The 26,783-nt window shown below is 41.1% G+C and overlaps 1 protein-coding gene across 14 annotated transcripts in view; it reads right to left on the minus strand.

Annotated features, from left to right (window-relative positions):
• Positions 1-26,783, minus strand: part of CELF2 (CUGBP Elav-like family member 2) — a 744,392-nt gene that overhangs the window by 199,480 nt on the left and 518,129 nt on the right. For 12 of the 14 annotated variants that reach the window (XM_027772460.1, XM_027772458.1, XM_027772463.1 and 9 more), the window contains one exon: positions 143-339. In XM_027772460.1, the coding sequence (XP_027628261.1) occupies positions 143-320 (178 nt within the window). In that variant the 5' untranslated portion in view covers positions 321-339. Of the gene's footprint in view, positions 1-142; positions 340-511; positions 752-3,704; positions 3,759-26,783 lie in introns of those variants that run through there. The other 2 variants (XM_027772462.1, XM_027772461.1) reach the window with 2 other exon arrangements.

Here is a 26,783-nt window from a genome sequence, read left to right on the forward strand (position 1 = left end):
CTCCACCCACCCACCCTCCCTCTGGCAGGTTGCGGACTTCAGTCAGCCCTGGCCCAGCCATAACCGCGACAGCCACGATGCCCACCTGGACACCTGGGTGATCCCGGCCCCACGCGCCCCCTCCCCATGCTCTGGTCTGTACCTTTACTCTGGGGAGGGTTCTGACTCCGGTCCCGGAGGACGTTGATCTGGTAAACAGCTCCGTAAGGCTCAAAAAGTTCTTTCAGCTCCTTTTCTGACCATGACCGGGGGATCTGTCCGACAAACATCTTAATGGCATCTGGGTCTGGTTGGTCTGAGTGATCCAAAGCTCCGTTCATCTTGTTGGCTGTGCCGTTACTGTCAAAAACGGAACCAGGAGCCAGAGTTAGGGCTGCACGGTGAGGGACAGGAAGAAAAAATTGTGTGTGGGGGGGTGGGGATGAGGCGGCGGAAGGAGGAGGAAGAGGAGCACGGGGAAAGTGCCTAATGAGTCGTAGAAATTTGATGAACTAAAACAAAGCAGAGGCACCATTAGGTTGCTCCTCAGCGGCAGCGGCGAGGGGCTTTCACTGCATGCTGCTGTTCAGCATCGCTGCCCGAGTCCAGGGCAGCGCCCTGCCGGCTGTCACCCAGGGCGTGGACATCTTGAAACCCGGGCTTGGGAGGGAGCTGCAAGTTAAGTGCAGGTCTTGCTCTGCAAGGCTGCCATCGGCGCATCAGCAGCAGCGGCGGCGTTATCAGCCCTACACTGGCTATTGCTGGGAAAGAAAGGCAGGGCTGAATTTCTGCTTGATTTCTGCTGCTCTTCCTCTCCCCAGCTCCCCGCCCTTTTTTGGAGGTTTTTGGAAGAGGAGAGAGAGGTGGTAATAATAAAGTCACATGGAAAGAAAATGAAACACTTGGCAGTCCGTCAGATGACTAATGCAAGATGCTGGTGATGAATTTGCAGAGTGCGCGAGGCATCCATGTGTGCATCAAATTAGTACGTTGTTGCTGCTCAGAATGGAAAGCGCTTCAGCTATGCAGCTCTGTGCAGCTGATTGGCTGCCCACACTGGAAAAAAGGGCCGGAGCTGGGAGGGGGCTCCCCTTTAAAAAGCACATTGTTTATGGGACCCAGGCACAAAGGGTTTAATTCACAGAGGCAAAGGCGATCTCAGAATTGCCTGCTTTGTGCCGGAAAAAAAAATGCAGCCCCAGAAAGTTGAGTTCCCACTAAAGGACACTGAATATTTCAAATCTTTCACACTCCATAAATTGCTCTCTGTATATCTGACTTCCAGATGTTGCACTTGAGTTCTAAACAATCACACGTTTGGGAGAGAAAAAAAGAAAATCTGCCTTTTCTTCTCTTGGCTTCAGTAAATATTTGGGGCTGATACAAAGAGCAAAATCTTAAGCATCTAAGAACCCCCCCTCCCATTTGGAAGAGAGTGTTTGTTTAGAGCCTGCAATTCTAGTCACTGTCACGTAATATGGTGATGAAGACATTTCTTTTTATATGAATCTCCTTGACCCCCCCTCAGCTGGAGCTGGAGTAAGCAGTAAAGCAAAACCACAGACACTCTTTACCTTCCCCCACCCTCCAAATACACCCTAAACCCAGCTACTCTGCCAAGTGACAAGCCTGAATGCCTTGGAGCAGCACTCATTTGCAGGTCTGTGCTCCTGGTTTAGCTTCCCACCCTGTGAAAATACAATGCACCGAAGCAAGTACAAAGCAGGCAGACTCAGTATCTGCAGAGCCTTGCTCATGAGCACTGCTTGCCCCCCAGGTCCAAGAAGGAGAACAGTCAAAAAAGGGACACATTGACTAAAACTTAAATGGCAAATATGTTATCACTGCAGCCTCCAGTAACAGTAAGAAGGTATTCTCAGATCTTATGCAGACTTCCTTATTTGGATAAAATAATCCAGAAAACACCAGAGCACCCTAAATCTGCTGTGGGGCTAGGCCAGTCCTGAGCGCATAAAAACGAAAAAAAAAAAAAAAAAACCCAAAAAACAAAAGGAGACCCTGCCAGTTAAAAAACCAAAGACCTACGGAAAGCAGAAATCCTGAATTAGATTACATCCAAAGAGGAAAACAATGTCAAATATTCTTCACTAGGTCCTGGCTTCAATTTCTACTTCTTACACTCCTATTTTACCACTTTATTATTATTATTTTTTTACCCTTGAGATAAACAATCTGACTAACTTGAAGCACTTTCAAAGCTGTCTCTAATCAACCTTATTGTTATAGAAAATGTTCTGCTGAGTAAAATACTGAGTACAAAATCTTCTTTCAACAGTTCGGGTGTAATGTAATGCTTGTTTATATTAGAACTAGAACGTTTATCTTGTTCTTATGCACCTATACTTCTTTTCAAATCATTCTTTGGGAATTCAATAAACACTTTAACCCCACGGAGCTGGAGCTGTGACTATAGCAGGGTGGAGGTGGCGGGGCCCCATGCAGTACAGAATGTAGCATTCATGGGGCGTTAAGAGCTAAGCGTGTGGCAAAACTTATTTCTGGGACAGGAAAGACTTGTGGTTACTGCTGTTGACAACCAGCTAGAATGAAAAGAGGAAGGTATTGCCACAGGTCTCAGCTAAGAGAAAACGGAAGTTTAAAAAAATAGGGCTGTTACATCTTGTCTGTACAGAGCACAATTAATACAGTGAATGAGTTGGTGACAGTACACTAGCCCTAATATCTAAACTTAAAATTCTAGAACAAGCACTCCTTTTTCCCCAAACAAGAGGCCATTTATACTTCCTTAAAAAATACAGACTCATTAAGAAACATAAAGGAAGAAATGCTGAGAAGAGGAATTACACTTTTCATCTTTAGTTATCATGGTTAAGTGCATAGTTATAATCCCTTTGTCTTAGTCATCATTTACAGATGCCTGGAGACAGTTTTGCACCCAAAGTCAGGGTGGCAAAGGGCATGGGATCTGCTTTCTGACACCACCAGCTCCTAAATGTTCTACTCTGGGCCTCAGACTGTTTATCTGCAAAATGGGAACAACAGATTCGATCCCATGGAGTCATGTGCTTAGTATAGGATGTAGCACATAAGTGCTCACAGGTGTCAGTTATTTCTCTTTTTAAAATTTTATTTATACATTCTTTTATTTTATTTTATTTATTTTTTTTGGGGGGGAGAGGTTTTCACTATAGGGCGCGTGCACTCACCAGACAGACAGAGAGAGACATAGAGACAGAAAGCGAGAAATCACCCCCAAAGGGGGATGGTCATGCCGCAATCCCTTCTCCTCCATTTTCCTCTCGGGATCCTTGGCACACACACGCATGCACCCGGTGTGAGTTTTAAGCCACTGGGTCTGGGACGCGAACCACGGTCGACTATGTGGGAGTCCAGCAACATAGCCATTACGCTAACTGTTGGTTCCCTCATTCATTTATTTTAATATGACCAGAGAGAGGCATAGGGAGAGAGAGAGAGAATGAGCGAGAGAGAGCATGTGAGAAAGCAAGCCACCAGGTCCAGGACTTGAACCGTGGTCAGCCATGTGGGAATATCCAGCATCTTAACCACCATGCCACCTAATGGTCCCAAGGTGTCAGTTATTTCTACTGCCAACCCCTTCTTAGCATGTGTGTGACACTTTAAGTGACTATCATAAAACTACTTTTCAATCTGAAATTTTTATAGCATAGACTCAAACACATTTCATATACTAAGTAATACATATCTTAGTGAATACTTACATACTAAATACTGTGCTTTTAAATTCTTATAACAGTTTCAGGAGAACGTAGTATTTTTCAGACACCAACACCTATGAAATAAATCCTAAGATTACCAATTTATAAACTGTAAAGCTAGAATTCAACTATTTAATTTAATTATACTCACGAGGCTCAAAAGAGCAAACTATTTCTAATCTATTATGTAATCAAGTATTTTATCTGGTCTGGCCTGGATTGAGAATGAACAGCTGATGGAAAATCAGTGGGAAGACAAAGACAAGAGCAAGTGATGCTGAGTTCCTGGGAGCACGGTTAAATGAAGGCAGCGCTAAAAGATACACACACGTTTTTTTCTATCTGTGGGAAAGAGGGTGCAGAGTGCTGAACGTGAGTCCTTTGGGGCTATTTAAAACCCACATTTTCTCAATAATCACATAAAGGTTTCTCTAACCCCATAGATTCCGTTCCTCTTCACACAGTAACACCGATGAGAGCATCTCATCCATACCTTCATCCTTTCCTAACAATTGGGGTAATTTTGCAAATAACTTCCAAAAACTAGCACCACATGCTAAGGGCGTGACAGTCCCTTAAGTAAATCCATCAATGTCTTGTTGTCATCTAAATCATAACAACCACACCCTTCTGATCAAAAGCTCATGCAGGGAACAGGTGACCCTATCCCCCTACTGTTGTGGAATCCCACATCCTCAATCTTGCTGGTACTGCAACAGCTTGATCAACTTCATTCTAATCTACCCAAGCTCTCTTTCTTTGGACCCTCAACATTTTCCCTGGCCAATGCTCCTTTCTGTGGAGACTCCCTGACTTGTTTTTTCCTCGTGGGGCTGCAAGGGCTGACACCTGTAAGCAAGCGGAAATTATGTGCCTGATGGTTAAACCTTTGGGGGTATTTGCCAGAGGCCAAGGAGAGCCAGCATGCTCTCCCTAGAGAAGGAATTAGGAGAACAGATACCCCAAATCCCAACAAGACTCTTAGTGAGACTTGTATTTATGAGAACTAATCTTGGCCTTAGAAAATTAAAGTAGCTTGCTTTTCTTCATCCCCCAACTGTCCTCAGTACCTGACACAAAGCCTTTCACAGTGCAGGAATTTAGATTCAAACAGAAATAATAATTGATTGAGACACTGCTCTTTGCCAGAACCCTTTGCCAAGTACTTGACATACAGTATCACAACAGTTCCAGTTGAAATCACTATCTTCATTTTGGAGATGAAATAATTGAGAGTCAGAGAGGAAAAGTGACTTTTCCAATGTCACACCCCTAAGGAAAGGTGCCTATCAAATGTGGATACAATAAGACTTAAGTGCCAAGGGACAGCTCACCATTCCATGGACGGGGTTTCTCTAGGTGATGTTTCCTGTGAACACAGTGATCACTCACAGGCCCTGAACTCGGGCACATACATCTACACTGGCACCTCGCCTGCCAACTGGAATGAGATCCTGAGTGCCAATTCTGCTTTTCCCTTGGCAAAGAGCCCACTGTAAGGCTCCTCCAGGACAGATGCCATACGGAATCAGACCACAAGGCAGAGAGCACTAAGCCAGAAGGCACTGGTGGTATTAATCTCAGAGCCAAGATGAAAACGTAACGGCACTTGGGAAAGAAATGAGAGTGCTTACGTTTTGCTTTGAGCCCAGGCATTGACCTACTTCCCTACTCTATTTTCAAATAAGAGGAACTAGATCAACAGAAGATATGTAAAATCTTCTGAGGTTCCTCTAAGCAGTAAAATATTATTATCGAAAAGTTGTAATAATCGATTCAACTTATTATTACTGTTATTAGGTCCAAGGCAGCAAGCTTTTATAAGGCCCAGTGATTTGCAGTTTCCTTTTAGAGAATAAACACAAAAGAACTGAAATTTCTAATTTTCATCTTGTTCCTCAGTTAACTTTCAGTGTTATATCAATAGTTCCTTTTTTAAAAAGAATTATTTTCTTTAACTTTATTTATTTATTTCAATTTGACCAGAGACGGACAGAGTGAGAGCACGAGAGAGAGAGAAAGTGAGAAAGCAAGCCGCCAAGTCTGGGACTCGAACCATGGTTGGCCTATCTGGGAGTCCAGCGCCCTTAACCATCATTCCACCTGCCAGTCCCAATGTTGAAAGCTCCTTTATCTATATATTGGGTCATCAGAAAAGTCACGATGTATTTTTTCTATGCAAAAATGTGTCATGACTTTTCCAACAACCCAATAAAAAAAACTTAAATATTGGCTGTGAGAAATACTAAGTGGCTTGGGGCCAGCAGTTAGCGTAATGGTTATGTTGTTGGACTCCCATGTAGTCGACTGTGGTTCGAGTCCTGGACCCGGTGGCTTAAACTCACGTCAGGCACGTGTACGTGCATGCCCAAGATCCTGAGAGGAGAATGGAGGAGAAGGGATTGTGGCGTGGCCATCCCCCTGGGGGGTGATTTCTCGCTTTCTCTGTCTGTCTGTCTGTCTGTCTCTCTCTCTGTCTGGCGAACGGCCCTATAGCACAGCAACCTGCCAGGAACACAAGTTCCCCAAAGCCAAAAAAAAAAAAAAAAAACAAACCAAAAAAAAAAGCAAAAGAAAAGAGGAAAACACCTCTCAAAAAAAGAAAAGCTAAGTGGCTATAAATAATTATATTAATGCTGAAAGAGAGACATAATGGCCAGCAGGTGGCACAGTGGTTAAGGTGCTGGGCTACCAAATGGTCTATCACGGTTAGAATACCAGCCCCAGAGGCTTGAAACATGCATGCCCAAATCCTGAGTGAATGGAGGAGATGGGAATGTGGCATGGCCATTCCCCTGGACGGGTGATTTCTTGCTTTCTGTCTCCCTGGCAAACACACGCACCATGTAGCAAAAATCTCTTAAAAGAGAGAGAGAGATAGAGATAAAGTGCCACTTTTGAAATATATTCTAAACCCCAAACTATTAAAAATGATGATCTGTCTTAGAAAAAGTTGCCTAGAGATAGCTAATCACCTGAGTATTTCTCAATAATCTTATTACTGTAATACTTTCTGTTGCTTACTTTTTTTTCCCCCTTGGAATAACCTACATAATTGCTATAAAACTGTGCATGTCTATGATCTGCATAATCCAGTATGGTAGCCACTCCATGCATGTGACTCTGGAGTACTTGAGATGTAATGAATGTAACTGAGAAATATTTTTAATTGTATTTAATTTTATTTAAATGCTCTAGATGCACATATACTTTAAAAAAAAAAAAAACAACTAATTAGAGTTGAGATTCTCCTGAACATATTTCATGAAGACCTGGTTTTAGAAAAGGAGGAATATAGAACAAGGATGATGCCAGTGCTTGAGGCACTTCATAGCTCATCAGTGGACACTGGGCCAGTGGACCTGGGCTTTGGCCCTGACTTAGCATCAACTTAACTGTGGGAGTCAGGCAGATCATGTTACCACTTTGTACCTCAGATTCCTTACCTCTAAAACAAAGAGAAAAAAATAGCTCCCATCTGGCTCTTAATTTCCTTTAATTCTGTGACTGTGGGTTGGACTCAGAGACTGATTCATAGAAAAGATAAAGGAACCAGCAGATGGTGTGACGATTAAGGTACTGGACACTCCCACATGGCCGACCACGGTTTGAGTCCTGGACCTGGAGGCTTGCTTTATCGCTTTCCCTCTCTCCTTCTGATCAAATTAAATGAGTGAATAAATAAAATGAAATATTTTTCAAAAATGAAAGAGAAATTAAAATCATATGGCCAGCTGACTAAAACCTTCCTGCAATTCCCCTTCTGTGTCCAAGTTGGTCCCCCAGGTGACTATGGCTGCAGGTCGTGGAGACAAAGGTATCATCTACACTGTGGAGAGCAGCTGTAAGCTTAGACAGCTCAGGGGGTGCTGGCTGCTTGGGGGTGCTGCCAGTGTTTCATCTCTCTCAATTTGTGCCAATGTTTTTCTTAATATCTTAACTGCAGACCTACCATTTCAGTCAGCTGACAAACCACTCCTTCAGTGTGCTTGGGAATCACTTTTTTTTAATGTCACTTGCACAGCACACGAAGAATCAGGCTTTGTTTGGTTATCACAGGAAACCATCCAACCCTGAGCTGCATAAGGCAAAAGCAGAGAGGACCTGGCGATGGGCCTGGTACCTCTGGCAGACAACAGGATGGCATGAGAGTCATTAATATTAAGATCCTTCTATGCTGGCCATTTTGGTGTTTCTTCCTATTTAAGAAAAGAATTCTCTCCTCCACAGACTGGCAATGTGGCACCTGGAGTACAAGTATCAACTCTTTCCATACTGTGCTCTGGAGAACGCATCAGAAACTCAGCCCCAGTACCACCCTTGGGAGGCTCCTGATCTACTGTAAATCTAACTATAGCCTCTTGATTTAGAAAGTGACATCAGTGGACATCCAACCTTGAGCTGTGGAAGCTGCACCTCCTTTTTAAAATGTACCACTTCGGGGCCAATGGGTGGTGTGGTGATTGAGGTACCAGACTCCCACATGGGTGATCAGAGTTCGAGTCCTGGACCTGGTGGCCTGGCTCGCTTTCTCTCTTTTTCTCGCTCTCTCTGGTGAGCACACATATCCTATAGCAAATTTAAAAATGAATAATAATAATTAATTTTTTTTAATGTACCACTTCATGGTTACCATAAAGAAACCTCCAACTTCTGTGACTGCCTTTCAGTAGGGTGTAGAGTGCCATTGGTCTGACAGAGTTATATGTTAATTGAAGTGGATTTCCCATTGCTGACTGCTTTTGGTAAATTTAACAAAACCCTCTGGGTATCAGTTTTCTCACCAGTGAGAAGAGGAAAATATCAAGGCTCCTGTATTTACATGGAAGGTATTGTCCATTTATCACGTGTAGTCAAAACCTTTCTGTGTCACAGTCACACCAGTGAATGCAGCCTCCTGTCTCTGAGGTGAGCAGGCCATACATCAGCTAGTGAATCCTCACAGAAGATTAACTAGAGCAAACAATGCCCTGAGCACCTGCAAGAAGCCAAGCCCTTCTGCAAATGCTCAAATTTAAACACCTTCGTTTGCATTCCTCTGAAGTAAAGATTCAAGTTTCCTAAATGTATGCATACTTAGAATATGCTCATCCCAGGGTACTTTGACAACACTGAAAAAATAATTTAAGAATGTAGAGGACATCCTTTACCTCCAGGCAACTAGGAAAAGAACATATTTGAAACAGGCATTTTGTTTGCTAGATTACTGGAGTTATGCTGGGTTAAATTAGGTGTGAGGTCCAAAAGCCACACATTTGCTTACTAGGGTAAAACGTAACCATGACGTGGAGGGACCTATTCCTGCAGAAAAGGTCACAGAACGCAGGCATTAGGGCTCACCAAGTGCAAGGGAAACCTTATTACCTTATCTCAACTTGAGTGCTAGTAAAAGGCAGAAAGCCGGAAAACCCCCACAAAGAAGTAAATTTAGAGGCATCCAGGGGGTACCCGATGGCTGAACACACAATAACCCTTGCTGGGAAGGCAGCGAGGCATTGGCTATAGATAGCCCCAGCCCTGGGAACTCATTTCCTTCAGTGATTTATCAGAAATAGTTCAGTGGACTTCAGGGCCAAGCAGGAGGCATTTGCACAGGGAGAGGTATATGTTTTAGATGAACTTTTAGAAATGGCAATAGAGAAATAATCATCACAAAGAAGATTTACAGACGGCTTCACATTTCCAAAGTGCTTCAGGGGCTCATCATGATATAGCTTCTCCCTGTGCTGAGGTTAGCCTTACTGCCCCCATTTTACAGAGCAGGAAACTGCTCAGGGGGGTCCTCTCTTCAGTGTCGGATCTAGGGTGCCCTCCTGGTCTGATTTACTTGTCCTTAACTAAGTGTTGCCCAATTTGCATGTCTGCTGTGAGCAAGTAATTGGAAATGCCTCTTTTGTATGATTGACAGGAGTTGGTTTGGCCATCAATTAACTCAGGAGCAAATCATTATAAAATGAAGACAAATTTTGGTGGAAACTCAACACAGGTCTGTATTAACAATAATATCCCCCTCAATCACAATCTAGCAGTTAAGTGATAAAAATAAGAGGAGACATCTCGAGGGGCAAACAGACACCGTGCTTGATCCCTGCACACTAGGTTTTGGTAGCTGTACTTCACAAGCCAAATAACTCCTGCCTTCACCATCGGTGAAAATATCCTGTCCGAACTTACTTGTGCAAGAGAAAATGGGAGAGGCAGATTCCCAACACTGCAGAAACAGCGGTGGTAAGCAGATGAATCTCCTTTGTGGAATGTCAACCACACCTGAGGTTTATTCTCACACACAATCTTTTTCGTTCCCTCTTATTCTATTAAAGACTTCCTTTATGTCAGACATGGTACTGGGTTTGAGGGGGAGAGAGAGAGGAAAAACATATAATTTATGCCCTTAAGCTGCTCATAGACAATGAGAAGAGAGGCATATACATGGAACGAAACCCAAATCCACAGGGATAAGGCCTATGATACAGCGATATATAGGGGACCATGGTGAGCCAGAAACAAGCAACTAATTTGGCTGAAGGGATTGAGCATTCAGCATTCTAAACCATACTGTAACACTGTGACCAATGGTTAAATAGAATTGAAAAAAAAAGAAAAGAAGGAAAAAAAAATCAAAGCCTAAGGGTAAGCTGTACCATTTCACTTAGCTGGCAATGTGATTCAAACAAATAAACAAACAGAAAATGCAAAGAAAAGGGCAGCTCTAATGAGGGAGCTGGGGTTTTAAGAAAAGCAGCTCCAGGACCACCTCCCCTCTTCCAGAGTGAGTAGGTGAGACACAGGACCTGGTGGGCTACCAGGAGGGAAGCACCACAGGACGATGCTACAGTGCATGCCTGGTCTGGCACAGGGTGTGGCTTGGTCTCCCCAGCTCTGCTTGAAACACCATATCCTGGGAGCCTGTCATGCAAAGCCCCTTCCATCTCCACTCTTCGCGCTCTCTCTCTCTGGTGCAGAGGTTACCCATTTTCAAGTATTCCTACCATTCACAACGAATCATACAAAAATGAACTTGCCATAAAATGGTCCATCCTGACCATCCATCTCTAATCTGAAAGGACACTCTACCACCACCTGAAATTCAGCACATCTAAAAATAATCTTTTTCTGTCTTCTTTTCCTCCAATTAGGTTTTCGTGTTCAATTTCTTCATTTTTCTCACTGGCTCAGCACGCATGCACATGCACACACACACACACACACACACACACACACTACAAGCACACCACCTTTTCCATTCACACCTCCCTGACAATCTGAGAACAGAACCGTATCTTATACAGAACATGTGCATAATCGCATAATGCAGACTGACTGCTTCTCTGACCTCTTCCTTTCTCTGACCACTCCGTCTACAGACAAAATAAGTAACAGAACCCCCAGTGAAGTATGTAGTGAAGCTGGGAAATTCTTGATGACAGGGATGTCTTAGTCAATCATTAATTCGAAAAATATTTATAAAGGGACTCAGACAACCTAGGCATAAGTCAAGGTGCTGGGGATACAGCCATGAACAAAACAGAGCTATAACAGCCTTTATGGACTTTATATTCCAGAGGTGGGGACAGAATAAGGAAAATAAATCTAACGTATTAAAGGGATCATGTCACTGGAGAAAAAAAGCATAGAGGGGAGAGGGTGCAAGTTGCGATTTTCAATAGAGGGTTCAGAGGAGGCCTCATTTAGAAGCTGAGCACAGTGTCTTGAATTCAGTTCTTGGTATACCCTCGGTGCACATTTTCTCAGTGAACAGACTTAATACAACAAGAAGTTTTTTGTTTTTGTTTTTGATTTTTTTTTTTTTAGACCTTTTTGCTTTAGGGCGAGTGCGCTCGCCAGACAAACAGAAACAGAGAGACAGAAAGTGAGAAATCATCCCCCAGGGCAATCCCTTCTCCTCCATTATCCTCCTGGGATCTTGGGCACGCATGCATACGCGCCCGGTGTGAGTTTTAAGCCACCGGGTCCGGGACTCAAACCGCAGTCGACTACATGGGAGTCCAGTGACATAGCCATTACGCTAGCTGCTGGTCCCAGCAAGAAGTTTTAAAAGTTGTAAAGGTTACAAGATTTGTCACCACTACTATGAAGACCCTTGTAAACTCATCTAGTACTGTTCTATTAAATCTGAGAGTCAATACACTATTACCAGTGAGCCACTGAGTTCTGCCTACTTTTCTATAAATGCCCACTGGGTCTTCTTGTCCCCTCATAGCCACTGTTCTAATTCCGACTGTCATCGTGTTGTACCTGAATTACGGCAAAACTGCTCAGTGGACTTTCCTCCTTTGGACTAAAGGACAAAGACTTTGCTGACCTTTGCGCTCGCCTAGCGTTCAGAACTCTATCTACCGTTCCATTAAATATTGATTATCTGTCTATTCATTATTCATTTGATCATCTATCAATGAAAAAATTTAATCTCAGGATGGTCTCTCCTCCATCTGTTTTGGGTCTACCTTTCTCTGTCACAAATGATGTGTAATCAAGGAATACAGTGAAACAGAATGCCAGGCTAAATGAAGCCAGCACCAGGAGGTTTGATATAAATGCACTAATGCCACCGCCTCCTTCCACTGATCTGGAAAATCAAAAGTTGACAGTAAATGGGAACTAATTATATCACATTAATGACCATGGTTTAGATTTAAAAACAGAATCCAATTGTGAAGAAGGGTATGTGTTCCTGCAGAGTAACAATTTATTACGTTGAAGTATGTGTCTCTTTTCTGATAATGCCTTCAAACTCACGCATGTTCCAGAAATGCCGGCACAACAGTTAAGAAAAAAATGGCCTTGGAGCAGCCAAAAATGTATGTCATAAAATTCACGCCTGTTTATGCCCTTTATACCCTTTGAAGGGCTCCTCGATCGGTTCCTCAAAGATGGAGGTTTTTTGCAGCCTTGATCATTATTCATTTCAAGCCTCCATGAGATTAAAAGTAGCAAACAAGAGGGAGGGTGTGCAATAGGTGGGCCCATGTAGTGACAGGTGACAGACTTGAGAATCTGCAAGAGCCTGGCTGTTAAAAGCCCACTCATACCAGGGGCTGACTTACGTTCTCTAGTCATTCCCAAGGACAGCAGCACAACAGAATCATTCATTTGCATGATGACAATCTTGTCTCTCTAAAGGGTCACATTACGCTCAATAAATTCTGCTTGAGACGGCCAGGAAACATATAACTTATGATAAGAGAATCCCTTCGAAAAATGAAACAATGAAGAGAACTGGTATGTTAAAAGCTATGCTTTCAACAATACTGCAAACTTAGCTAATCAGATGGACTCATTCCTTAGGGAGAGCGGAGATGTTGCTTTCTCATTCTAACAGGAGTCGTGGATGAAATATCAGGATTCGTGTACCACCTAATTTGTTGTCACTAAAGGCAGCTACTGATTTTTGCCCAGACTCTTCAGCTTTGTTTGGGTTGATTTTTACTATAAAAAGAAGTATGCTTTATTTTTATCTACCTTTTGTTGTGTTTGTTGTTTTGGTGGGACCCATGAGGGAGATGGGTGGTAAACATGGGGAGGGATGAGCTGTTCCCTTCTGGGGGTTTGTTTTTCCAAAGTCAATAATTTATCACTGATCCAGAGGTGCACTTTAATTTCTTCTCAAAATATCACAAAAGATGAGAGTAGAGATTTAAAAATGGGAAATAAAAGGCCCAAAATACATGACTGTGATAGCACTCAAAGGACTAACCATGAATGTGCTAGAATCTTTTTATCTCGACGTCAGAAAACGCCATCAGATACAGTAACTGGGCTCAATGCCTAGACAGCAGCCCAAAATACTCACCTCTCTCATATTCTGCTTAAAGAAATTTCCAAAAGTAACAGAAAAGAACACTAAGTTCATGTAGTTACAAATCATAGAGTCCTATCGATGTCAGCTTTTTTTTTTTGCATGTTTTCCTATAAAACAAATATGCCAGTTTATCATGCTACAAGAACCACGTATCAAAAAGGAAAGTACAAACAACATTCTACTTTGCTAGTTTTTAAATTCCTAAATTATACCTCAAGATGAAAACAGTATCGAACACCACATTTTGGTTTGGTAATGTGTAACCCCTTCAGCATGTCACAAGTTCCATTTAGTATCTAAATCACCAATTAAAATAGGCTTTGCCATTTAATTTGCTTATTTCTTAAAACACACACCATCAGATCTAACCCCCTAAACAAATAAGAATAAAAATAGGATTATGTGCTAAATTATAATAGCTGTTATTCTAAGAGGCTGAGTATCATTATATCCAAACTCCCCATAGCTGATTTTTTTAAAGCCATTTCTTCATTTTTTGACACTACATCTGGCACAATGAATACAGATGATCATGTGTTTATATATCTGTCTAACTGCCTTTCCCAAACACAGCCAGATGGAGTCTTTCAGAATCAAATTAATTTCAGATTAATTCACTCTGGACCCACTCCAGTTTCACGACTCTTCGCTTTGAGGCACCAACCAAATTGATGTGAAGTCATCAACTTGAAAGAGCACAGGTTCCTGATACCAAGGGAAAAAAAAAAAAAACAGTTTTTGACTCTGTGGTTGCTCCTCCCACTCCCAAAGAAAACCATTCAGGTACCATGAGCTGCCAGTTAAAGGACTGATCAACATTTCACAGAGGCAAAATCATCCAGGAAGAATTTCCTTCTGGATCCAAATAAGATCACGGTTAATTTTTTCACATCCAATATTCATAACGCCTTGAGATGAGGTGATTCCAGTAAGAATTAGCATCCTCATTAGTAACACCAGAACAAAGGAGGTTAAAGTAAACCTGCCACATAAGCAGAGTCAAGTATGACCTGTGACACGAGAGAGTTAATTCTAAACACCTGAAGTGCATATTCTCCGTCTCTAGCTGAAGCAACTGAAGGAACTATCAACAAATGTAACCAGGCTTTGCATGCTGTCAATCTTGGAGGATGCCTTTATTATCCTACTTGTTTCAATTGCAATTTGGGTTTCCATGGAGACACAACAGTCAGCTCTAGAAAATTATAAGATAAATGTCAGGCGGTGATAACGGTGTTAATGAAGCTTCGGTGACAAGCAGCTCTGTGCTTCAAATAATAAGCCTATTTTCTGTTAGCATATGTATAACCTGTCAAAAAAACCTGGAAGAGAATATTAAAAATTAAATATCTCTCTATCTATATTTAGGAGAGAGAGGGGAGAGATCCCTCAAAATTGATGGGTCATCCTGAACAAGAAAAAAAATTAGTCATTGGTTTCTTAGAGAAACTGGGTACCAGTCATGACTCTCAACAATGCTTTTGTTGAATCCATAAATGTCTTATTTCACCAGACTATAGAGGAATTTTTTTTTTTTTATATTGTGGTCCAGATAATCTGTCTGTGTTCCTGGAAGTTAAGAGGTCAACTCACTAAGTCCTAATAGGGTAGACTATACGCTTCAGAGAAACCCACACCAATCTGACCTCATGGTACCTGAACTGCTGAAACTCATTTCTTCCCCTCTGATCCAAGCTGCTGGAGAACTCTGACTGGGTTGCCAGAGTCCACAATCCAGAACTGCCCTTGATTATTCTACAAGCAAACATGTGCCACTGACATTTTAGCAGGTCAGAGAAATTGACAGCTGTGGAGTTATGTAAATTTGATGTATTCTGAAGGCACAGGTTCAAACTCTGAAATGGTAAACTACAGAATAATTTAAGGAAAAAGTTTACAAAAAGGAATTCAAGGAAAAATAATGGGGGGAAGGAATAACGGGAGTGGAACAGATTTTTATGATTTGTTCAAGATCATCTTTTAGAATCTTGCATTAAAAGATTAAAATGGTGATATATTAAAAAATTTTTTAAAAGAATTATTTCTTTCTTTCTTCTTCTTTTTTTAACATGAGTTTTGCCAAAGAAGACAGAGAGAGACAGTGAGAGAGGGAGAGTGAGGAAGCAAGCCACCAGGTCTAGAACTCGAACCGTGGTCAGCCAAGTGGGAATTCCAGTGCCTTAACCACCATGTCACCTGCTGGCCCCAATAAATTAAGTTTAAATGTGATAAGTTAAAAGGGTGATATTTCTGCAAATCAAAGACCCTTAAGAAAGACAAAAAAACAGACTGATACATATTAACTACTCCTGAACAGTGAAAGCTATTTGACCCGACCATAGTCTCTATTACTATTTAATTCATTCCACCTTATTTATTTATTTATTTATTTATTTATTTTGTATAGGGCATTTGTGCTTGCTGGAAACAAAGAGCGAGTGATACAGAGGGAGTGAGAAAGCACCTCCAGAGAAGACGGCCATGCTGCAATCCTTTCTCTCCATTCTCCTCTTGGGATTTAGGGCATGCTTGCATGCACATATGCCCAGTATGTTTTTCAAGCCACTAGGCCTGGGACTTGAACTATGCATTTGACCATGTGGGATCCAGCTGCCCTAACCACATTCCTATCTGGCCCATTCCACCATATTTCCCCTGCTGGTATATTTAATGGTTGCTTACTGAAGACTTACTCTGTCTAGGCACTGTGTTCACAACACAGTTGGCACTGCCCTCACATGGCTCATTGTTCAGTAGTTGGTATAATCTGCTGATACTATTCAAAGCTTTGAATAAGATGTCACAGTGTTCCTTTCTTTCTCTACCAAGTTTGGCCATTTTGAAGTGAGAATTTTTTGGGGGGTAAGGCAACTCTTTTTCTTGCCTACACTGGGAACAGTCAGCTTCTCCATGGACTCAAGTCCATGCCTGCCCACGCATCATGACTGGACTCCTCCCCCAACTATCCTTTAGGAAGAAAAGTAGTGGGAGTCAAACCCAAGATCTGAACCATGCCATGACACTGGGGTAGGGACTTCCAGTGTAGCTTTTAAAAAACAAGTTCTATTCCTCACAGTGTTGCTTTTTCTCTTAAGAACGTTCTCATCTAAATCCGCATGGTTTATGCAGATTGTACTAGGACTGCCTGAAGCATGGCAGGGTGGTAATTCGTCCCATGTGTGCAAGAGCAGTGTGATTAGAGTGGGATTCAGGGAATAAGTGGAAAGAGATGATGCTTAAACTATTTAGTCTAGTTTTTTTGTTTTTGTTTTTGTTTTTTTCTTAGGTGGGAAGAATATGCTATTGGGTTGTTGGAAAAGTCAAGAAAAATACATCATGACTTTACCTATGACCAAACACTTTTCCCACAAGCCCTTATTTTCTCCCTGACTCAATATATCATGAGATGTAAAAGTACTAGGGATTCAGTGAGGGTTTGGTCCAGAAGAAAACAGCCTAAGTCCTCCTTTAAGTTTAAGGCTGCCATGATCTCTTGGGTCTCTGTGGCTTGTGCAATGCAGATCTCCGCTGAGTACACTATGGGTACCTCTGCAGGAGTGGCATGCTGAGAGAGGACCCCAGGGTTCACAAGTACTGCCCACTGCTCTCAAGAACACAGAGTTAATGTAGCCTTACCCCAAGACAAAATAAAACAGCACAACACAAATCAAAACTATCAACAGCAATAGCAGCCACCTATAATGTCGTCAAAAGCTCACAATGCTCCGTATTCTCTTTTCCTGTTAGCCCACCCATGGAAAAGATAGAGAAGGAAACACAATCCAAGCATACATAATGACCAAGATACTAGTAATCCAATTCTTTAAAAAGGCCAAAGGAGTAATCTGAATCTAGAGAATACACAGTAAAAGTCATGAGGTTGAATTTAATAACTCAATTTGGACTCTGGGACTTGAGGTTAAAAAACTTTTGACTGTATATTAAGGCCCAATGCTGTGTTACTAAAAGCTGGGTGAGGAAACATCTGTACTCATGGAAACAAAACCATTACAAACAACATGCCTTTCTCATAAACAATCCAATCCATTCAACGGCTTCACCCTTTTACGAACTTTCTTCTCACTAATATTCTTTATTTGCTTTTGCTCCTGTTAAAATCCTTCATGATTTCACATAAGGTGTTGGGGAGTCAAATACTAAAACTGAAAAGTCACCTGCAATGGTTATTGTTGGTATTTTTAAATTATCGAAAATAATTACTGTTACAACGCAAAGCATATTACTATAGTTCTTCAATGTGAAAATGACAGCTCTAAACTGGGACAACCAAAATTACAATCATAATTTTTCTGAATTGACAATATTTGCTAAATAGACTCCTTGAAGAGAAGGGAGTTATACACGTGGGAAATAAATAGGAGATTATAATTTAAGTGTAGTACAGCTTCAAAAGTGAATTCAAAAGCAAAAGCTGAAAACAAACAGCTGCCTCCGTTGTTTCCTTGCTGTTTAACATGGGGAGCTTTGACTACACAGGGGCAGCCCAAGCTCTGCTTATCTGAAAGCCGGAAGTAAGGTCTATATTGGTCCAATACCTTTCACTTGGAAAGTGTCGTAAGTACCTGTTAGATCTTAGGTTTGTATATTTGTTTTTATAGATTATTTTATAAAGGCAATGAAAAATCCAGTACATTGCAGAATTTTTGCATCAATGAAGTCATTAATAAGTCACGTTTTCTACACTGGAAGGAGTAACACAAAGTAACCATGCCAAAACAATAAAGAATATAAACTACAGAGAGTGTGCTACTTCTGCTCATGCCTTTAGCTCCAAGTTTTCTTTGAAAATCACACCCTGGTTTTCTTCCATTTTGTTTCATAGGACTGATTGAGGGAAAACAAAATTCCTTGGGAAGATTTATGTCTTATAATATTGAAAACAACAATGAACCAGAAACAGTACTGATGTTGAAACCTGAAAACTCATCAAGGACAGGGTGATACAGAAATATTAAAAACAATCCAAATTGCTACAAAAACTAGTTTAATTCCTTTCTGAGGGTCATATGGTATCAATTTTGGAAACTACATTTCCCCTGGGAAATCTAACTGTGTGATTTTTTCTGTCTGTAAGTTTCACAAATAAATTTAACAACAGAAAAAAGCATTAGGATTTTTAGAGACCAGCTGACAAACAAAGACACAGGAGTGACTGAACACCTGAACAGAGTATTATCTGCATTGAGGGAAAAGGTGGGAGGACAAGGTCACTCCTCAATGATGTACCTATAATAACTATATAGATGCTTCGAGATCACAAAGTCCCATCAGTGCCTGGGAGGGTGGTGGTCTCTATGGACAGCTTGGCAAGGCTCCACTTCAGCTCAGGAGACCTAGAGGAAGCAAGGACGGTAGGGAAGAGCAGAGCATGGGAAGACTGGGAAGTAACAGGCACCCCAGAGGTATCCTGAAACCACACTCTGAAAGTGCAAAGCCTCAGGCTTCATTGCTGACACTGCTAGAAATTCCACCTCCTCTGACACCAGGCCTCATATTTACATGTGCTGTATATACTGAAAGGACTTGTTCTTCAGGACATTTCCCTTAGATGACATAAAACTGGAATATCTATGGATTTAACAATGTGGGAAAGTAAAAAGTATATCAGCTGATGAAGGCCAGGGATGTCCTTAATATACGTTATCAATAATTTAGGTGTGAGTGGCAGAGACTGGGCATAAGTCAGTAGAGGGTTACTCTCATAAATGGGTTAACTCATGATTAATGGGTTCGAGCCAGGAGGCAGTTCCCCTGTGAACCCGGAGAGATGAGGTTTACTGAGGCAATTTTTAATTCACTAACTGGCCATTATTGACAGGCTACTGGGCTTGTTTTGTTTTGTTTTTTAAGACAACAGTCGATAACAACAAGGACAACTCACTTGGCTGGCTGGAGGGAGATCTTGCTCATTTTTTTCCCCCTTAATTAGCAAAAACATTCAAAACCCTGACACAGAAGAATAATGGTGAGATAAATTATGAAGCCACGTATGTATGAAACCATACATTATTAAAAACGATTCTAAATGAGTCTGTAATCTAAATAAGGCTGGTCATTTTAAGAAGCCAAGCCTCTTAAGAATGAGAAAGGACACAATGTTATCCTGACCCAAGATATAAAAGGTGGATCATTTTGCCAGCGGCCAGTCTGGGTATCAAACTGCCCTTGAGTTTTATTAAAATTCATATATGTCTCTAACACTAGCTTCAATTATTTACAGCCCCATATTTCTTCTGTTGGTTAAAGATAGGAGAAAAAAAGCATATTGGGCAAAACTCATTTCTTACATTTACATTTTGCCTATTCTAGACCAGTCAGCAAAAGCAATGTCTTCCGTTCTATGCTGTGTAAATGAAGGCAAGGGCCACCCTTAGCAAATTCTGAAAAATGAACAAGACTTTACAGCTTTGGCTTCTTGTGGCTAAAAATAACGATTTGGGGATGGTTGGAATACCTTTTATATTTTTCTTTTTCTCTTTTTAAATTTTCCTGTAGGGTGTATGTGCTTGCGAGACAGAGACAGAGACAGAGCATGGGAGAAAACGAGCAAGCACCTCCCAAGGGGAAATGACCAAGCCACGATCTCTTCTCCTCCAATTTCCTCTCAAGATTTGGGACACATACTCACAAGTGCCTGGAACATCTTTTCAAGCTGCTGCATCCAGGACTCGAACTATATATTTGGCCATGTGGTATCTAGCCACCTTAGCCACCATGCCACCTAGCTGGCCCCCTTTAATCCATTTTAATCCAAAGGACCCTACTGTCCACATTTAGAAGAAAATATAGGAGCCTCTTTCTTATTAAACCAAGTCTTTGGCATACAGATGCTGCTTTCTTTGTGGTTCAACTTATACAAATACACACACTTGTGTGTGTGTGTGTGGGGGGGGCGGGGGGCAGTTCCAATAGCATTACGCTCTAGTATTGCTTTAATGTAAAACCTACTCTAACTTAATACATGTGTACACTATTTCACTGACATCTGAAGGCCGATCCTCATTCTGACATGTGGCTCTCCACGGGACAGAGAGGCCTCTGCTGCCACTGTGCCATCACTCCTGCTGGGAGGAAGGAAATCTTGCCTCTGTGTGAGACCAAGCAAAGCTTTGCTTGGCAGGTTTACAGGTCTGTGGTCAGGTGTGCACGAGCGAGTGGACGTAACTTGAAATCTCCACTCTACATCATGTAGATAATAATAATCAGAACAATGTCCTTCTATCACTACAGGCAAACAGTGATTACAAACATTTTTATAACTTACATTCTATGTTCAGTACAAGAGAAATCCACTTGCCTAGCATATACTGCCATGTGATTATGAACTCAATCATTTTCACAGGCTTATCCTACTTAACAAAGGCATCCTGGTTTATATGCATAGAAGCCACACTCAGAAAGGCTGACGGGGACAAGCTTTGCACAAGCATTTTATTTTTTAATGACTAGAGAAGCTCTTGGGGCTCATCATATTAAAAGACACAAAAAAGGAGGGAAGTAGTGTTGGTTTTTAATTACTCCTACTCCAAATCTCACAATCTTAAACTAAGAGCTCTGTAAACATTTAGAAACAAACTAAAACGTAATCTTTCTGACTGGCCCAGTCACTCTTTCTGTTGGTACTGCTGACACCATGACGATTCCTGGCTGAGAGGACAAGGTCAGGGCAAACCGAAAACTGTGGTTTTCTTCCCCAAGTTTCATCCTTAAAAGCCCCAACCCCCAAAGCCCAAGGAATAGTTTCTCTTGAATCCATCACTTCCTTTTCATTCTGATGGTCATCATCCATGTACCTTTGCGCCTGATCCAATTTTAATGACTTCGAATACTTTTCATTAAGGCGGCATGCAATCCAAACATCAGTTTGAATAACTGCATTTACCAAATCAAGTGCATCTTCTTTCAAATAAACACATTCATGCTGATCTCTTTCTGACATCACATGCCATGGCCTTGGGCTGGTTGCTGACTGGCCTTCTTTTTCACCTCAGCACTATCAAGGCGCTCAGGCGCAGATAACACTATGGATAAAGACTCTCAGGGATGAGATGCGAGTTGTAAATGGAAGATGTGCTTTTTAATGACATGGAGAGCCAAGATGCCCCTGGCTTTGGAAGGAAAGAATCCTGAAAAGACCTCTTAGATTGTAAGCAAGCTTCCGTTATTTAGAGATCTGGATAGTAACAATTCAGAGAGAGAGCATGTGAATGCATGGCCATCCAGGAAGAGTGGAATGCGGTTTAGTGAGACAACAATATTCTCCTCCAATCCACTCCGTAATTTCCTTTAATCAGCAAAGAATGAATCAGTAGATACAAGGGCCACACAGAGATAATTACAAAGAGAAAGAGAAAATGAAATTTCTTGTTTATACTAAAATGGAAAATGTGTCTCCCTTTTTTATTATGAACGTTTGTTCAGTCCTGAAACATACCTATGCTGACTCGTTATTTCATCCACTTTGTTTTAGAATCGGCGGAGTAAAAACATACATTTCTTATGTTAAGAAAGATATCCTGGTAGGAAGTTAGATTAATTAGCCTTTGAGTCCTTTCAGAAAACTCCGTATGAAAGTGTATAAAATACTACAAATAAGGTATCATTATTTAAATCATTCATTCATTTAAATGAGTCTCTATAATAAACTATGAAATTTTTCTAGGAAGTGTAATGAATGGAAAAGAGGGAGGTTTTTGATGCAGGACAGACCTAAATTCAAGCTCAGCTCAGTAGTTTTCCTGCTATGTGCAATTCTAGGCAAGATTACTAAGAGTCCTGGATTTCTCAGATACAGAATGACTAAAACAAGGCCTACCTCTCTGTGCTGTTGTGGGGATTAAATGAGATACTTTACAAGCCCAATAGCACTTGGAAACAATATAGGTACTTGCAAAATGTTCTCAAATTTTAAGTGAAATAATATCTGGAAAACGGGGGGGGGGAGTTATAAATGAATAAGGAGTAATTATTTTTCATACAAAGTACAAAGTCAACAGGACTATATAAAATCTCCAGTTTTACAGAAGTTATATGTACTAATATGATCTCAAGCACCCAGAATGCTAAATAAAGCTTAACTAATATTGTTAATGACACTAGATGAAAAATAAATCCCTGTATCTATGATCCAGGCCTGACTGGATGTTCTAAACCCTAGCTGATGTATTTGTGGTTGCTCCACATTGAGTTTGAGAGAGTTCACTGTTTACGATGTTCTCTCTGCAGTCACCGAAACTCACTTCCGCTCTCTACTTCCTGCCTTTGACATTCCCCGCCCTCCTTCAGCAGCTGATTTGAGAATACAGATTTCCCAAAGCAATTCTACCTTCTATACACCACTCTTCCAATTGGTTCAGGGCAAACCATTTTACCTGATTCTCATATGAAATGTAATCACTCACCAGGCAATCATGCTTGCAAACGTGGGCGTCCTACAGACAACTTGCCATTATTTGCTTGGTCAGCACAAAACATATTTTAGAGTCACTCATGAATCCGGATGTTCCTGCAAACCCAATCGAAGCTCAGCCAGCTCTTTCAATGATACATAAAAGTATCTCTGCCACACAGATGCCTGTGCCTCATTTATAGAGCAATTACAAAACTTGAGCAGCAGCAGTGTTTTACATTTGTTCTGTTTTGTATTTTTAGCCCAGGCTTTTTCCTTTCGTGGATTATGGTAAATACAACATTTGCTTCCAGAATGTGGGACTTGCTGGGATCATAAAGGAAGTGCATAACAAGCAGATTACCTTTGGCTATTGCATTATAGGGAGGCAGACAGTTACGCTAAGTGGCTGGATTTAGTCACATTCAAATTCTATTAAGCTGGTTCCCTTCAACATAGAAATAAACAAGTCTTAGGACTTAGTGTACTTTCAATTCCCTGACCCCCATCCATCCCTTCCCTGCCAAAATCAGGGATTTGCTGTGGGGGCTCTTAAAAAAAAAATAGTCTCTATTTCTGTAAGTTTGTCTCTGAAGTTTCTTTTCTTCCTTTACTATTTTGTGATCTGCTTTCTCCATACCAAGCCAGCACAGAAGCCTGGCAGAGCAAAGTTAGTAAATAAGCATCATAATTCTACTAAAACTACACAGTTTTATAGGACTAAATGGTAAACGTTTTACAGGTAGCATTGTATTTTTTCTCTAGCAGATGACATTTCTTAGGACTTTGTTATCACATGGCTAAATCTGTTAACATAACATCGAGCTACAATTTATATAGTTTGCTTAATTGCCTGACTACATTATTTCATTAGGAGCATGAGGCATGAGCCTCCTCCTGTTTTTCTTTCCCCCCTTTCTTATTCACAAGCCTCCTCCTTTTCTGACCTTACTATAAATTAGTGAGATACCGAGCTGTAAATGTAGAGCTGCAAATGTCTTTCAAAGGCAATTACTGTGAAACTTTGTTCCAACATTATAAAATGTGGCATTTTCACTAGATAATGTCCATATGTAATACACCAACCAGAGGCCTGAAAATGAAAAGAAAACACACCATGTGGCAAAGCACTGCAGAAATGCTCCAAGGAGCATCCTTAGTCTATGGAGTGATGTCTACGAACCATGGCAGTAATGTGAATATATGCTATTCTTTAAAGAGCTGTCTCCTGCAAGTCTGTGCATTTTATAGTTTCTCTTTTTTGAGAAATAAGATAGACATTTTACCGCTCTGAAAATTTTTTCTAAGAAAGAGTCAAGTATATAGCCTTTGAAACGTTTTAATAAATGACAATAATAAATGAAAACGTACGTCTAGAGACATCCTAATGTAAATGTTTAGTAGAGCACTGAAGAGGTAAACGCAAGTCCTGAACTAAGACTAGTGTCTTTGGTAATGATTTTTGAAATGGGAGAATAAACAACATAAAATATTGTAGGGCATAGTAAAAGCTGTGAGGGTACCTGACGTTATCAACCTGAAATATGTAAGAGATTAAAAAATAAGAGGAGGGAAAAAAATTACATGTGAATTAGAAAACATCTAGTTCACTCATCTGGGGTAAAAATCATTCAAAAATGCAGTTTTGTTTTTGTTTTTGTTTTTTAGTTTTTTGCCATAAGGCGTGTGTGCTCACCAGAGAAAGAGACAGACGGACCAACAGTGAGAAGCAAAGTGAGAAATCACCCCTCAGAGGGAATGGCCACACCACAGTCCCTTCTCCTCCATTCTTCTCTTGGGATTTTGGGCATGCATGCACACATGCTAGGCATGTTTTTCAGGCCTCTGGATCTAGGACTCCAATCATCGGGTCAGCCATGAGAGATGCAGTTACCCTAACCACCATGTCAATGTGTTTTTCTACAAGTGTCCAGAATTTCAAGGACATTTTCAAAACATGAGAATCATGATGATGAGAGAATTGCAAAACATTTCACCAAACTGGATGTCAGGATTATGAAAAGGCAGTGGAAGAGAGTCCTTAAAAACTGGGAGGCTAAGTGACAACTGGGGGCTCGCAAAGGACAGCAGGAAGAAATGACAAAGCACAGGGAATTAAGGGAGGGAGGGCACACCTCGACTCTCAGAACCTTTTCTAACTACTTCACCTTACATCCTACCTCTGTTCATTCTGTGTGTCACTGCTGAATTCTTTTTTCTAACTATTGGATTGTTGGAAAAGTCATGACCTATTTTATCGTGTTTTTCTAGGCAAAAATGTGTCATGACTTTTCTGATGAACCAATATGTGTTTCTCAGTTCCTGTGTTCACCACTCTGTTAGTGAACGATCGCTAACACTATTCTCTTTAGGATAGCCCAGATACTTTAAATCTTAACTCTAAAGTTCCTCTACACTGAATCCAAATGATAATTCTGTTTGTTTGTTTGTTTGTTTGTTTGTTTGTTTTTCTGTTTCCCCTACAAGCACCTTTGGGCACAAACTCTTATACCCTGTTGTCTGCCTCAGCATATTTCTTCATTCCGTTTACATCCTAGAATTAGCTTCCTAGTCCATCAAGAAATAAATTACTATTCAAGATACAGAGAACAATTATTCTCCAAACTTACCACATAACTCTTGTCTGTCTAAGCTTTCTGACAAGTAATCAGATTTTAGGCAATCTTACACACAAGAGGATTTCAAAAAGTTGGCTGAAAAATGGAATGAAAGCAAATTTTTGGTGAATAAAAATTTTAAATCTATGCATAAGTTTTTAAAGAGGTTTTTGCTATAGGGTGCATGCACTCGCCAGACAGAGACAGACAGAGAGATAGAAAGCGAGAAATCACCCCCCCAGGGGAGATGGCCATGCTGCAATCCCTTCTCCTCCATTCTCCTCTCAGGATCTTGGGCACGCACGTACTCGCGCCCAGTGTGAGTTTAAGCCACCGGGTCTGGGACGTGAACCGAGGTCGACTACGTGGGAGTCCAGCGACATAGCCAATATACTAACTGCTGGTCCCTATGCATAATTTTTTCAAAATGTCTATTTTCCAGGAACTTTTTTTTGAAAAAAAACAAAAAACAAAAAACCTTTGTACTTTCATCTTAATGTGGTAACCTAGTTATGGTATTACTGTCTAATGGGTAGGACAGGATGGTGCAGTGACAAGATCAAATGCCTATGAATTCAAAGACCTATCTATAGTTGCAAGATGGTTACATATAAACAGGACTACAGAATGTGGTTTAAACTGGGTTATAATTGTTCATTTAAAAAAGTCAGCTGTGGGGTCAGCAAGTAACATTGTGGTTAAGGTAAGGGACTCCCATATGGCAGACTACAGTTCGAGTCCTGGACCTGGAGGCTTGAGACTCAAGCTGGTACATGTGCAAGCGTGCTCAAAGTCCCAGGAGGAAAATGGAGAAGGGTTTGGGGTGTGGTGTGGCCATACTCCCTGTGGGTGATTTCTTACTATCTCTTTCACTCCTATAAGCACACGTGCTTTATGGCAAAAGCCTTAAAGAAAAATGTCAGCTGTAATAATGTGATAGATCACAGCTGTCACAATGATCAAAAGAGATACTGTGTGTGAAAGTACTCTGTAAGCTATTAAAATGCTATATAGTCTACATTTTTATCTTTCTTTCCAACTAGACTCTAGATGTCTTGAGGGCAGGAACCAGGTCTAACATTTCTTTGAATTCTGAACATCATCTATTCAGGCCCGTCACATGCAATAGGAACTAAATAAATATCAAATGATTGATCATTCTGTACTTCAAAGTCAATGGTAAAGGGCCTGAGGAAGCGAGCCTGTTGCTTTTGTATTCCTTCCCACACCAGAGT

Source organism: Tupaia chinensis, unplaced genomic scaffold (genome assembly GCF_000334495.1).
Source record: "Tupaia chinensis unplaced genomic scaffold, TupChi_1.0 Scaffold000275_1, whole genome shotgun sequence".
Classification (NCBI taxonomy): Eukaryota; Metazoa; Chordata; class Mammalia; order Scandentia; family Tupaiidae; genus Tupaia; species Tupaia belangeri.